Here is a 16,203-nt window from a genome sequence, read left to right as displayed (position 1 = left end):
GATGGCCAGTGATGGCAAGCATTTTTTCATGTGTCTGTTGGCTGTATGGATGTCTTCTTTTGAGAAATGTCTGTTCATATCCTTTGCCCACTGTTTGATGGAGTTGTTTTTTTCTTGTAAATTTGTTTGAGTTCTTTGTAGGTTTTGGATATTAGCCCTTTGTCAGTTGAGTAGATTGCAAAAATTTTCTCCCATTCTGTAGGTTGCCTGTTCATTCTGATGGTAGTTTCTTTTGCTGTGCAGAAGCTCTTTAGTTTAATTAGATCCCATTTGTCAATTTTGGCTGTTGTTGCCCTTGCTTTTGGTGTTTTAGACATGAAGTCCTTGCCCATGCCTATGTCCTGAATGGTATTACCTAGGTTTTCTTCTAGGGTTTTTATGGTATTAGGTCTAACATTTAAGTCACTAATCCATCTTGAATTAATTTTCGTATAAGGAGTAAGGAAAGGATCCAGTTTCAGCTTTCTACTTATGGCTAGCCAATTTTCCCAGCACCATTTATTAAATAGGGAATCCTTTCCCCATTTCTTGTTTCTCTCAGGTTTGTCAAAGATCAGATGGCTATAGATTTATGGTATTATTTCTGAGGGCTCTGTTCTGTTCCATTGGTCTATATCTCTGTTTTGGTATCAGTACCATGCTGTTTTGGTTACTGTAGCCATGTAGTACAGTTTGAAGTCAGGTAGCGTGATGCCTCCAACTTTGTTCTTTTGACTTAGGATTATCTTGGCAATGCGGGCTCTTTTTTGGTTCCATATGAACTTTAAAGTAGTTTTTTCCAATTCTGTGAAGGAAGTCATTGGTAGCTTAATGGGGATGGCATTGAATCTATAAATTACCTTGGGCAGTATGGCCATTTTCACAATATTGTTCTTCCTATCCATGAGCATGGTATGTTCTTCCATTTGTTTGTGTCCTCTTTGATTTCACTGAGCAGTGGTTTGTAGTTCTCCTTGAAGAGGTCCTTTACATCCCTTGTAAGTTGGATTCCTAGGTATTTTATTCTCTTTGAAGCTATTGTGAATGGGAGTTCATTCATAATTTTTAACATTTTTAAATGTACCAAAGCATCTTAAGATTAGTGGATAATTCAAGTTTAATATTGTACATATTCCCTCTTATTTAATCCTTTGAGAAGTAGTTAAAATTTTGACTATATCTGCTTTTCTGTAACATTAACATAATTCTGTTAATTTTAAATATTGTTCATTAGTGTAGAAGTGATATACATATCCTCTAAAATAACTCAATTATTCCTAACAAGAAATTGCCTTCTCCATATTTTTCTTAATATTGGAAGGAAATGTTAAGAATTGGTATTTGTTCACTCAGGTCATTCAAAATATTCTACTTTCTTTTTTTTTTTTTTTTTTTGAGACAGAGTCTCGCTCTGTTGCCCAGGCTGGAGTGCAGTGGCGTGATCTTGGCTCACTGCAAGCTCCGCCTCCCGGGTTCACGCCAGTCTCCTGCCTCAGCCTCCCCAGTAGCTGGGACTACAGGAGCCCGCCACTGCGCCCAGCTAATTTTTTGTATTTTTAGTAGAGACAGGGTTTCACTGTGGTCTCGATCTCCTGACCTTGTGATCCGCCTGCCTCGGCCTCCCAAAGTGCTGGGATTACAGGCGTGAGCCGCCACACTCGGCCAAAATATTCTACTTTCGATAAAGGTTGTTTCATAACTTTTATTGGTGCTGGAAAGAGAGGATGTCATTTTATCTAGTTTAGTAAGTTCTTTTTGTAAAACACCCTTTTGGAAAATTTGATATTCTAAACTAGGTAACTCCAAATAGGAAGTGTCAGCTTTGTCATAAGTTGCTTGTACATTTCCACTTATAATTACATATAAACTTAGATAGTAATGATTTTTAAAAATAACAATAGGAAAGGCTTTCACTACCATTACAGTAAAGTGAGTTGTTTGTTTATTTGTTGAGATGGAGTCTCACTCTGTCACCCAGGCTGGAGTGCAGTGGTGCAATCTCGACTCACTGCAACCTCCACCTCCCGGGTTAAAGTGATTCTCCTGCCTCAGCCTCCCGAGTAGCTGGGACTACAGGCACGCACCACCACACCTGGCTAATTTTTTGTGTTTTTAGCAGAGATGGGGTTTTACTATGTTGGCCAGGCTAGTCTTAAACTCCTGACTCCAGGTGATCCGCCTGCCTCAGCTTCCCAAAGTGCTGGGATTACAAGTGTCAGCCACCATGCCCAGCCTCAAGCTTTATTTTAAATATATACTTGGATTCTCCATCTATAAAATAATTAATTACCTGTAGGCCTGCAAAAATGAAAGAACAAATGTTTCCTGAGCTGCCACTGTGTCCAGGGTTATGTGGAGTGATCAAAGATGTGGGGTTTGGATACTAAGCAACCAAGTTCAGATTTTCATTCTTCTGGTGCTGTTGATCAAGTTACTTAACTCTCTGCCTGCATGTCCTCATCTGGAAGAATGTAGATTATAATAAGTAGTTGCATCATCAGGAGGTTTTGAAGATTAGATGAGCTCTGTTTGTATAGCGCTTTGGATAGTGTCTGCACATAGTAAGCCCACACTGAGTGTTAGTTCTGGTGCTCTCACTTAATCCTCATGACATATTTGACATGGACAGTTTAAAGATGGTGAAATTCAGGCTAAGAAGCTAATAAGCAGTTTGCCCAAAATTATAAAACGAGTAGATGTGAGAGTTGAAACCTACATCAGCCAGGTTATAAAACAGTACTGGTTACATTACATCCTATGGACTTTAAAGAACTTTAAAGACTATATGCTTTTTAGATCACAAGATAGCCTTGCAATTTCAGTCATTTTATCTTGATATTTCTGTTTTTCATTTAATATTTTTCAACCTAGAATTTCTTCCAGTAAATTTCTTGTGGTGTTAGGCAAGAGCGGATGAAGCAGGTAAAATTTAACACATTTGAGTAGAGTTAGCTGAAGGCATACAACTTTGCACAACTTTTAGCATTTGCTCAACCTCATCCACTTGGTTTCACATTGCCAATGAGACCAAGATCAAAAGTGTGATCCCAGCTGAATCCTGTACTCCAGGCATCTGACTGCATCTTCATGCTGATCTTCAGGAGTAAAGAGTGTAGATGACCCTATAAATCCAAAATCTGAAAGGGCATTCCAGTATGGCTGTTTGGCAGCTTCAGTTTCATGTAAAGTTCATTAAATTCCATGTATAAAACCCATGAGCTTATATGTATTTTACTGCCCTACTTGAACCAGTATTCACAAAAATGCCAAGAAAACATAATTACCTCTTAGATATATGTAGATTACGTATTTACATTTAGTCGAGTTTGAAGGCAACCTATAATATATTAAGTCTTTCCACATATTCTCTTAACGTTAAAGATAATCACATGATGGTTGTAGCTCTACTCACTTAGGTATATTAATATAAATAGTATGTAGAGATAAAACTTCTTCCCAACCAGTAGCTACCAACTGCAAATTAACCTGGTTTTCTCATCATTGCCAAGAACCATCAGCTGGCATATAACCTTTTTATGCCAGATTAATTCCTTTTTATTTAAGGAATTAATTAACCAGATTAACCAGATTAATTCCTTTTTATTAAAAATCTACTTCTCTAGATTGATAGTGTCAGTATTTTGGATTGGAAGGGAAAATCTATTTATTCTTAACATCAATGTAGCCCTAAGATATGCTCATTTTCTAAAACTGTGTATTTCTATAATTATTTTTTCTCATTTTCTGTCTTCTGTTGTGGAAAATTTTAAGCATGAACAAAAGCAGACAGATGTAGTGATCCACCTGCTTCAGTAATATGCACTTAAGACCAGTTCATTTATGCCTTTCCCCCACTATCATTTTGAAGCAAATCCAAAATAACATATGATTTGTTTTTTCTCAACTGTTTAATATAGTTTCTCATTATTCTTGTTGATAATTGTTTAAGTAAATGCTAATGAGGGTGATTCCCCAGAGGATCACGTTAAAGTGTTCTGTGCTTAGTCATTTCATTGTGGATTTTAGTATTATCACAATATCAGTGGATAGTACTACACTGTATTTTCTATCCTCTGGTCTTATTTATTTTCTCATTTCATTGTGGTCTATAATTATGTACGAAGTGAGTGGTATTCATTTATTCTGCTGCAAAAGCTAGGCTCACTAAAACATTCTTCCAGGTGTGACTGTATAACAAAGAGATCTAACACATCCAAATTAATGTTAGGCTTCAAAGCAGTCACCTTGACAGGTTATTTGTTTATTCCAGTAATGCAGCCAGTTCACAGAATGTTTTTGAAATTCCTGTTTTGTAATTGCCTTTAGAAATATGTTGAGTCACATAGTGTATTAGTGCATTTTCAAGCTACTGATAAAGATATACCCAAGACTGGACAATTAACAAAAGAAAGAGGTTTAATTGAACTTACAGTTCCATGTGGCTGGGGAAGCCTCACAATCATGGCAGAAGGCAAAGAGGAGTAAGTCACGTCTTACATGGATAGCAGCACGCAAAGAGAGAGCTTGTGCAGGAAAACTCCCCCTTATAGTAACCATAAGATTTCGTGAGACTTAACTCACTGTCATGAGAACAGCACAGGAAAGACCTGTCCACATGATTCAATTACCTCCCACCAGGTCCCTCCCATAACACGTGGGAATTCAAGATGAGATTTGGGTGGGGACACAACCCAACCATATCATTCCGCCCCTGGCCTCTCCCGAATCTTATGTCCTCACATTTCAAAACCAGTCATGCCTTCCTAACCGTCCCACAAAGTCTTAACTCATTTCAGCGTTAACTCAGAAGTCCACAGTCCAAAGTCTCATCCAAGACAAGGCAAGTCCCTTCTGCCTATGAGCCTGTAAAATCAAAAGCAAGTGACTTACTTCCAAGATATAATGGAGGTATAGGCATTGGGTAAATACAGCCATTCCAAATGGGAGACATTGGTCAAAACAAAGGGGCTACAGGCCCCATGCAAGTCTGAAATCCAGCATGGCTGTCAAATCTTAAAGGTCCAAAATCATCTCCTTTGACTCCATGTCTCACATCCGGGTCACACTGATGCAAGAGGTGGGTTCCCATTGTCTTGGGCAGCTCCACTCCTGTAGCTCTACAAGGGTTTCACAGGCTGACATTGAGTGTTTGCGGCTTTTCCAGGTGTGTGGTGCAAGCTGTCAGTGGATCTAGCATTCTGGGGTCTGGAGGACAATGGCCCTCTTCTCAGCTCCACTAGGTGGTGCCCCAGTAGGGAGTCTGTGTGGGGGCTGTGACCCCACATTTTCCTTCTGCACTGCCCTAGCAGAGGTTCTCCATGAGGGCCCTACCCCATAGCAAACTTTTGCCTGGGCATCCAGGCGTTTTCATACATCTTCTGAAGTCTAGGCAGAGGTTCCCAAACTTCAATTTTTTTTTTTTTCCTCCTCCCAGACAGAGTTCTACTCTGTTGTCCAGGCTGGAGTACAGTAGTGCAATCTTGGCTTACTGCAACCTTTTCCTTCTTGGGTCAAGTGATTCTCCTGCCTTGGCCTCCCGAGTAGCTGGGATTACAGACATGTGCCACCATGTCCACCTAATTTTAAGTATTTTTAGTAGAGGCAGGGTTTCCCCAGTTGGCCAGGCTGGTCTCGAAATCCTGACCTCCGGTGATCAACCTGCCTCAGCTTCCCGAAGTGCTAGGATTGCAGATGTGAGCCACCACGCCAGCCCAAACTTCAGTTCTTGACTTCTGTGTACTCACAGGCTCAACACTGCGTGGAAGCTGCCAAGACTTGGGGCTTTCATCCTCTGAAGCAACAGCCCAAGCTGTACCTTGGTCCCTTTTAGTTATGGCTGGAGTGGCTGTGACACAGGGCACCAAGTCCTAGACTGCACACAGCATGGGGACCCTGGCCCTGGCCCATGAAACCATTTTCTCCTAGGCCCCTGGGCCTGTGGTGGGAGGGGCTGCCGTGAAGACTTCTGACATGCCCTGGAGACATTTTTGCCATTATCTTAGCGATTAGTATTTGGCTCCTCCTTGCTTATGCAAATTTCTGCAGTCAGCTTCAAATTCTTCTCAGAAAATAGGTTTTACTTTTATATCACATTGTCAGACTGCAAATTTTCTGAACTTTTATTCTCTGCTTCCCTTATAAAACTAAATGCCTCTAACAGCACCCAAGTCATCTCTCAAACGCTTTGCTGCTTAGAAATTTCTTCCACCAGATACCCTAAATCATCTCTCTCAAGTTCACAGTTCCACAAATCTCTAGGACAGGGGCAAAATGCTGCCAGTCTCTTTGTTAAACATAACAAGAATCACCTTTGCTCCAGTTCCCAACCTGTTCCTCATCTCCATCTGAGACCACCTCAGCCTGGACCTTATTGTTCATATCGCTATCGGGCTTTGGTCAAAGCCCTTCAACAAGTCTCTAGGAAGTTCCAAACTTTCCCACATTTTCCTGTCTTCTTCTGAGCCCTCCAAACTGTTTCAACCTCTGCCTATTATGCAGTTCCAAAGTTGCTTTCACATTTTCAGGTATCTTTTCAGCAATGCCCCACTCTACTGGTACCAATTTAATGTATTAGTCTGTTTTCACACTGCTGATAAAGACGTACCTGATACTGGGCAGTTTACAGAAGAAAGAGGTTTATTGGACTTACAATTCCACATGGCTGGGGAAGCCTCACAATCATGGCAGAAAGCAAGGAAGAGCAAGTCGTGTCTTACATGGATGCCAGCAGGCAAAGAGAGCTTGTGCAGGAAATCTCCCTTGTAATAACCATCAGATCTCTTGAGACTTATTCACTATCATGCTAACAGCACAGGAAAGTCCTGCCCCCATGATTCAATTACCGCTCATCAGGTCCCTCCCACAACATGTGGGAATTCAAGATGAGATTTGGGTGGAAACACAACCAAACCATATTGCATAGAAAACCAAGCCTCATTACTTTGGTCAAAACCAGTATCTAACAAAAATATTATTAATGAATTCAATCACTCGCTCATATTTTTGGGCTTTACTTTGAATAACAAATTTATTTATAAAAATTAAATCTCCCTGCAATGAATTTTGATTTGCAGCCAACTGTGCCATTGAAAAGCAGGAGGTACAGAACTTCCCCCCAAAACAATGCTTTATTGGCCGGGTCCCAAGGCCAGAGGTCCCAGAGATAGCAGCAGCAGCAGCAGTGGGTCCTCCAGGAGGACCTCCAAGGTGACACAGGGTGCCCACTGCAGACAGATTATACTGCATGGTGCCTCCTCCCTGACAACCACCTCCACTTCACACCAGCCACAGCAAGGAGCTTTGACACCAGCATGGATCTCTGCCTGCTGCTGATGGCCATGGCTGTCGAATAGGTGGTGTTCCATCAGTTCTTTATACCAAGTCCTTTATGAAGCATTCCACAGAACATGTGTCAATGGCGTGTGTTTACCTGGCCTTCAATATAGAAGAGACTCCAAGACAAATAGGAGATATCATCAGCATGTTTCATCACCTCTGACCTCTGAGAGAGGAAAAAAGAAATCTGAGCCTCTACTATTGTATCAAAATTATGTTAACTTAAAGAATCAGATTATAAAAGCAGAAAGATGAGGGCCCCGAGAGCCAGACTTTTGTCATGATACCCACCATTAGATCATCATTATAATACCTTCAGGTGTTAGAGTGTTAGTGCAACTAACACCTGGCCCATACCTCATGGAATTGCACAGGAGGGCCCAGGAAAGCCTCATGAATGTCTTACCAAACAGAGAGAGAGATGGAGGTGGTGCAGGAGCTAGGAGCAGTTTTTAGGTCCCTATTTAGATCCACTCCTTCCAAGAGGAGGAAAAGCCACAGAGGTCAGGTCCCTGCAGGTCCAAGTTGAAGATCCAGCGACTTCCTGTTGAGAGAGCTGGTGGTGCTCCCTGCAAAGGCTCCCTGTGTCCGAGGACTACAAGCCCCCTGCAAAAGTCTCACAAGTCTTAGAGACAGACCTCATCCAATTCATGAAGCCACTCATTGGAGTGGGCAGGTAATTCTGAAAATACAAGAAGAAAAGTTGTAACTGTAGAGATCAGTGTCAAGGTGGTTGAGGTTGTGAGTGGGCCATCACTGTGAGTGGGACTACTTGGGGAACAGCAAACATCAAAGGGTAAGCCAGGGGCCCCAGAGTCACTGGCTGACTTCAGGCCTTTGCCCAGAGGGATGTCTGGAGGGCTGCCTACCCTTTGAGCCATTGGCATGTACACCTCAGTGTGAGTGGCCCCGCATTGCAGCTCTTTCTGGAAATGATTATTGACCCTGGACCTTGTGATGAATTTTGAAATGGAATTGAGGAGACCGTAAGTATTCTTCAGGCTGGCCCAGGGCCCAGTGCACACCTGTCCCAATGCGGACAGGTGTCCTGTCCTGAGCAGCAGCCCTGCACGCGCTGGATAAAAAGCAAGTGCACTTGTCCCCATTGATGTGGCTTGGTGCTAACAAGCTGTCTCTTCACTCCCAAATCAATACTCAGTTACATTAGACCAATGAAATGGCTATATTAGCTTGAATTTACATATATATTTTGCAGTGCCTCACACTATGAGAAAATGATCTTAATAGCCCCATTATCTATCCGTGTTGTAAATAAACATGTTTAAAATAAGTTAAAGCTACATATGAAAACTCAGAACTTGAATTTTCTACTTAAAACTTGTTAAATGTGAAAAAATATTAGGTTGGTGCAAAAGTAATTGAGGTTTTTGCAGTTTTTTTTTTATATGGCAAAAATCTCAAATTACTTTTGCACCAATCTAATATTTAGATCTGTGTTGAAAATCATATACTTTTCTCTGTGCACCCCTAATTGCAGGCTCCCAGCTCCTAAATAAAGAAGTTCCCTGTATGTACATGTTATGTAGTTAAACAATTCTGTCTACTCAGGACATTTGGAATGTTAAAGAACGTGTAGTTTGTCATTCTGTTTGCGTAAGTGTTCAAATGTGTACACAACCGTGAGTTCCCATTCTAGTGGTATGTCTGAGCTGCCCTCCCTGTGCCTTACTGATTAAAGGGATGAATTTTGTAAAAGCAAAACAAAAACCCAAACAACAAAACAGTGTTATTTTAAAGTTATACTGCTTTTTTTGTGTGTTCATGAGTGTAATATGTATATGTGTATAATGTACATTTATGGTAAGGTGTTTATATATTTCACATGACTAATGGGTTTTGTACTTGTTTTAAATTTGATTTTTTTTTAAGTTCACAATGCATTAACATGTTACAAATTCAAAGGGTGTAAAAGAAAAGGTTTTGATCCCCTCCCTGTGATGGAGCCCTCCGTTTCCCCTACCAAAGACAGCCTGTGCAACCAATTTCAAGTGTATCCTTACAGATCTCTCCTATGAATATTTATGCATTTATTTTTTCTCTTATTTTTACAGAAAGTGAAGCATACTGTACACACTGCTTTGTACCAGCTTTTCATTTGACAGTGTATCTTTGAGATTTTTTCATATTCCATAAAAATCTTCCTTTGTTTGTAAATGCACCACAGTATTTTTAAGCAGCACTACTGATGAACCTTTGGATTTCCTAACTCTTTGCTACTAAAAATGTACTGTAGGGGTTGGGCCCAGTAGCTCATACCTGTAATCACAGCACTTGGGAGGCCGAGGTGGGTAAATCACCTGAGGTCAGGAGTTCGAGACGAGCGTGGCCAACATGGTAAAACCTTGTCTCTACTAAAAATACAAAAATTAGCCAAGCGTGGTGACACATGCCTGTAATCCCAGCTACTTGGGAGGCTGAGGCAGGAGAATCGCTTGAACCCAGGAGGTAGAGGTTGCAGTGAGCTGAGATTATGTCACTGCACTCCAAGTGAGCCAAGATTGTGCCATTGCACTCCAGCCTGGACAACAGAGTGAGACCCTGTCTCAAAAATAAAATCAAAACAAAAGTACTGCAAAGTATAAATTTGTACATACAGTATTTTGTACCAGTTAAACAATATAAATTCCTAGAAGTGGAATTACTGGATCAAAGTATTTTAAATTTTAAATTTTGCCCAATTGCTTTTCTTTTAGAATTTGTACCAGTTTATGTTCTCACCAATGATATTTACTTTACTATTTTTCCCACAATTGCAACAGCACAAAGTTGTCAAGTTTTATTTTTGCCACAATGATACATTTAAATTTCACTTCTCTCATTATGAGGTAAAGTTGAATGTATCTATAAAGCCATTTACATTTCCTTCCTTGTGAACTGTGTGTTTATATCCTTTGCTCATTGTTGTACTGCCTTGCTGATCTTTTTGTAAATTGATCTCTGGGAATTCTTTTTATTCCCTAGAAATTAACCTTTATAAGTTGGAAATATTTTTTCCCAATTTGTCATTTAGATTTTGACTTTTCTTGCAGAAGTTGGTTTTGTTTTAAGAGATGGTCTTCCTTTGTCACCCAGGCAGGAGTGCGGTGGTACCATCATAGCTCACTGCAGCTTCAAATCCAGAGCTCAAGGGATCCTCCCCATTCTGCCTCCCAAGTAGCTGGGATTGCAGGTGCACACCACCAGACTTGGCTAATTTTTTAATTTTTTGCAGAGGCGGATCTTGCTCTGTTGCCCAGACTGGTTTCAAACTCCTGGCCTCAAGCAGTCTTCCTGCCTCAGCCTCCAAAAGTGCTGAGATTACAGGTGTCAGCTACTGCACCAGGCCTGTTGCCATAGTTTTTGCTGTGCAGAAATATTTAGATTTATGTAGTCAGATTTGTGTATTATGTTTTCTGAATTAAGCTTTTTCCATTCATAAGTTTTTTAAAAAATATATTTCACATATCTTTAGTACATTTATGAACTCATTGATCCATCTGGAGTTTATTTTGGTTTACAAGGTGAAAAGTATGGATTCAGCTCTTTTCTTCCTTTTCTCTGGTGGCTCTCCTGTTGACATGAATTTTGAATTTAAAAAAAAGTCTTTAGTACATACTGTCATATGCAAGAACAGCTAATACTGATTAAGCCATATATTCTTTGAATCTTTTTTTATTGCTATAGAGATTCCTCATTTTTGTATGATCAGAAAATGAGTAGTTACAATGTATCATAACTTTTAAGTCAGCCCAAAGAAGCTGCAAATTATATAACATTGTGGGTTCCCTGCTGTGTTCTCCTTACCTTAACTGTGATACTCCCTGCCTTATTGCTACTTGCAAAATACCTTGATGTCATTGTCTCCTTGGAAGCAAAGTGCCACTTGAAAATTGCTAGGCAAAAATGTAACCGAATGTTGATGTTGGCTTGCATTTTTATTTGTGAAAGTTTACGAATCGTATAGTTTGTCAACTAACAGTCCTATTATTTTTACTTTTAATGTGATGGTTCTTATTTTTAACTGATATAAGCTTGCAAATTTTTTCTGTTCATTTTTACTAAAAGTAAATATTTTGTACAATTTTGGAGAGGAGTGATGGAAGCTCCATGCCTGAGTCATCCAACCCAAGCTGTCTAATTAGAGGATGAGTTGTTTATGCTTTTTGTTTCTAGTTTTTTTGTTTTTGCTTTTGAGACGTAGTCTTGCTCTATTACCCAGGCTGGAATGGAGTGCAGTGGTGCAATTTCGGTTCACCACAACCTCCACCTCCCAGGTTCAAGCAATTCTCATACCTCAGCCTCCCGAGTAGCTGGGACCACACCCGACTAATTTTTATATTTTTAGTAGAGATGAGGTTTCCTCATGTTAGCCAGGCTGGTCTCGAACTCCTGACCTCAGGTGATCTGTCCACCTCAGCCTCCCAAAGTGCTGGGATTATAGGCATGAGCTACTGCGCCCAGCCTGTTTTGGGTTTTTTAAATTATCTTGGGAAGGAAGTCACTTTCTAGATGAAGAGTTCCTTTTTAGCATTATTCTTGACAGAACCTTCACTAGTGAATGGAAAATGGGGTATGTCCATGTAAGTTTTTCAATTGCATATCTAGAGCTACTCATTTATAAATATGTTTGAAAATTAAGTCAATTATAGTAACTGATTTATAAAATGAAAGAATTGGTGAGATTAATAAGGCGTATCTTCAGATTTAAACAGCTTTTAGTCTGGAATTCTTTGGAAAGAAAATAGACTTCTTGTGAGATGTTACTGTGCGTATTCCTTGACATTTCAGTTTAACAAGTAGAAAAGTGCAGCTGCACACCATTTATGAATATATTTTAATAGGAAAATTTCATAAAGCCTCAAGTAATGAACTCTTTTTAATAAATGGTAAATTTGGAGGAGAGATATATGCTATCTTTTTGTCTACACATTGATAAGTCATTTAAAAGTTCTCAGTTTTTTTCTTCCATCTTTAAACCTAGAGAAATAATAATAATGATAGTGATGATGAGGTGTTCACTTTGGCCCCCAAGGATATTTTGATCATTCTAAACTACTACCTGCTAATAAAGATGTATTTTTCTTGTGATTTGGAGACTTAATAGACCAAATTACTACATGTAAATATGTGTTCCATTATAAACATTCTAACTTCCTCCTTCAGTTTACTGGAGAAATGTGTTTGATTGAAGATACTATATATGTTCTATTCTTTCAAATTCTATTTTCTTCAGTGAGTTTTCCTTCCTGTCAAGCTGCTGTCTTTACAATATGATAGTCTTGATATCTGACATGTTGACATTGATAATACTCTTTGTAACCTGTAAATGTTGTGATTAAAAGCTTTCTGGATTATAATTGTTTAGTTATATTGGCCACATTTTTTTCCCTTACTGAAATCTGAAATTTTCTTCTGTGCACTAAAGCTCAAATGTATATATTTTTATTAAACTTTGCAAACTGTACCCTTTTGACATTCCCACTTGTGTTCCTTGTTTTTCCTTTGAATCTCAGTATTTGTGTATTAAATTGTATGGCCATGAGATTAATGATAGTTAGTTTGCAGAGATAATTGACTCCATTTGTATCATAGGAAGTACATAATACATTTGCTCATATGAAGATAGCCACAACACAAAAATTCCATACTTTCATTATTTGTTCTTACATTTGCAGAACAAATGTAATATGTTCATAAATATTTGCTCAGATATGAATGATAAATGTTGATATACTCTGTAAATGGTTTATTCATGTTCTTATTTCATATGATTTTCATCAGTACATATAAAATATTTTAAAGATTTCTCATGACTAAAATAGAAGACTATTTTGTATAATAGCTTTCGTTAATTCTTAGAATCCTAAAAATTGAAAATATTATGGAAATGGAAGAAATTCAATTCCAGGTGTTTTAATAGTTTTATTTTTTATATTTTTTAAAATTTCATGTGGCTGCAACATAATTTAACTCCAGAAAAAATGAACTATAAAATACTATTTTTCATTACATTGCAAACATCTTTCACATTTTAGAATGCTTTAATGTATTTTATGATGCAGTCATGAAATCTGTGATGTTATTTAGAAATGCAGGCCAAATTAATTTATTAAGGGTTTGGAGACATAACACTTTACTTATAAAGTACGTTAACAAATAGATCAGTGGGCTTGTATAAATGAACTGGGATTACTCTATTTTTTACCCCCTTCAGGCAGAACTCACAGTTTGGAGACGAAAAAACATTTAGTGATTCATCATTGCTGGAAAATCTCCAAAATAATCATGTAAGTTACATAAAACCATTATCTTTTTGTTAATGAATAAAACTAATGAATGTTTCTCTGAATTATCTTCTATGTTTACATATTTCTCTTTTTTTTACTTTCATGATTATTTATTTATTTATTTATTTAGAAACAGAGTCTTACTCTGTTGCCAAGGCTGGAGTGCAGTGGCATGATCTTGGCTCACTGCAACCTCTGCCTCCCAGAATCAAGCCATTTTCCTGTATCAGCCTCCCAAGTAGCTGGGACTACAGGCGCCCGCCACCATGCCTGGCTAATTTTTGTATTTTAGTAGAGACAGGGTTTTGCCGTGTTGGCCAGGCTGGTCTTAAACTCCTGACCTCAGGTGTTCCACCCACCTCAGCCTCCCAAAATGCTGGGATTATAGGCATGAGCCACCGTGCCTGGCCTCATGATCATTTTTAATAATTATCAAAATCTATGCCAATTCCTTTTTACTTGGCCAACATTAATTCATGGTTGTTATTAATTTGGTTTTAATATTATCATTCATCAATATTCTGTCTTTTCAAATTGTTTCATTTTAAATGATTATAGAACCCTCTGTGATACAATTCAATATTAACAATTTTAGAATATCTATAGAAGTAAGTTATCTGCTTAGTACCATAGGCCGGTGCTAAATCTACAGTAGAAACTCCAGCTTCTGCCACCCAATGTGAAAATCCTGCTTATGAAGTTACTGACTGTATTAGGGTTCTCTAGGGGCCAGAACTAATATGATATATATATATATATATATATTATATATATATATATATATATCCTATATATAGGATATATATAGGATATATATATAACTAATAGGATATATATATGAGTTTATTAAGTCATATTAATGTACACAATCACAAGGTCCCACAATAGGCCATCTGCACACTGAGGAGCAAGGAAGCCAGTCCAAGTCCCAAAGCTGAAGAATTTGAATTTGATGTTTGAGGGCAGGAAGCATCCAGCACGGGAGAGATGTAGTCTGGGAGGCTAAGCCAGTCTAGCCTTTTCACAGTTTTCTGCCTACTTTATATTCTGGCCATGCTGGCAGCTGATTAGATGGTCTGCCTTCCCCAGCCCACTTACTCAAATGTTAATCTCCTTTGGCAACATGCTCACAGACACACCCCCCGGATCAATACTTTGCATCCTTCAATCCAATCAAGTTGACACTCAGTATTAATCATCACATTGACACTCAGGTTTCATAAGATCAAGTTAGAGAGTCTTCTGGAGTTAAACCCCAGAGCTTTTTCTCATAACCACTTCAAGCCCAGTATGTCAAAACTTGAACTCATAATTGTTACCCCAAAACATGCATCTTCTCTAGCACAGGTGGGCTTGACACTTTTGCCGGAGTGGGGCCCTATCAGTATGTTGATATGGGTATTTTTGTATCTCTGTTTTCTACGCGAGCCTTTGACAAAATATTAACTTCAGGATCTACAAAACCTAGACCTAGACCACCTATTCCCTCTTGAAATCTCAGCTTTCAGTAAATTGTACTGTCACCTATCTTGTGACTCTTCCTAGGAATTAGAGGATTGTCTTTGATGCCTTCTTTTCTCTCCATGTCCGGACCTCTGAGTCACCAAGCAGTTGTCAGTACTGATTGCTAGAATGTATCTTGGGTGTCAGCTGCAGCTAATCCTCATTTTCATCCCCCAGTCCAGACTGCCAGTACCCACTCTGTGGATTACCGTGGTAGCCTCCTGGCCACTGTCCTGGGTTCCATTTTTACTCCTCTCCAGTTATTGTTGCATGTGACAGCTAAAAAATGCAAATGGAAATCAAGTCCCCTCACTGTCCTGTTTAAGCCTATTCTCTGCCTTCTCTCTTCACTCATAAAGTAACATGTTCTGGCCCCTTCCTAAGCTGTCACCCTCATTTTGAGCTCCTTTTCGTTCTCTTCATCCCACTGACTACCTTTTATTTTCTAAAACGCATCATTTTTTCCTTCTTTATGACCTTTCCTGCTTGATGGAAAGCACTTTGCTCAATTCTTCATGAGGCTAAAACTTCATCAGCTCAAATATTACATTATCTTGAGAATAACCACAGACTCTCTCAAGTCACATTACATGACATTTGCATATTCCCTTATTTACAGTGCTTGTCACACTATAAGTAAACAATACGTGTATATTTATTTGTGTTTGGTCTTCCCCACAACACCAAGCTTCACATGGCAGGGACCATGTCTGTTTAGTCCACTGTTCTAGCCTGAACACAGTTTTTTTCAAATAATGTTCTGATATATCTTCCTAGTCACTTCACATTATTATTATGTTTTTGTTCAAGAGCATAGAGAAATGTTTTTCCTTTATTAAATTGAATGACATTTCTCTTTATTGAGAGCCAGACAGGAATATATTTAATTTAAAATATCTGGCTTCTCTCCTGTAAACCCTGAGCTCTGTGCAGAACGGATACACCCTTCTGTCTTCTCAGGCTGTAAGAGTCCACTGGACATAGGAGTTGCTCATAATTTTTCATTCATTAAAATATGAATAAAGTTACCATTTTTGGAGAGGAAAGACAAAGCATTATAGAAAAATCCTCAATCATTATCACCCCAACGCGAAGTATC

At 38.8% G+C, this 16,203-nt stretch overlaps 1 protein-coding gene across 4 annotated transcripts in view; it reads left to right on the top strand.

Moving 5' to 3' along the window:
• Positions 1–16,203, top strand: part of ATP8A1 (ATPase phospholipid transporting 8A1) — a 269,168-nt gene that overhangs the window by 98,255 nt on the left and 154,710 nt on the right. For all 4 annotated transcript variants that reach the window (XM_033214110.1, XM_033214111.1, XM_033214109.1 and 1 more), the window contains one exon: positions 13,529–13,601. In XM_033214110.1, the coding sequence (XP_033070001.1) occupies positions 13,529–13,601 (73 nt within the window). The remainder of the gene's footprint in view (positions 1–13,528; positions 13,602–16,203) is intronic.

This window comes from Trachypithecus francoisi, unplaced genomic scaffold (genome assembly GCF_009764315.1).
Source record: "Trachypithecus francoisi isolate TF-2019V2 unplaced genomic scaffold, Tfra_2.0 Lachesis_group1, whole genome shotgun sequence".
Classification (NCBI taxonomy): domain Eukaryota; kingdom Metazoa; phylum Chordata; class Mammalia; order Primates; family Cercopithecidae; genus Trachypithecus; species Trachypithecus francoisi.
This window is presented reverse-complemented; position numbering and strand designations above follow the sequence as displayed.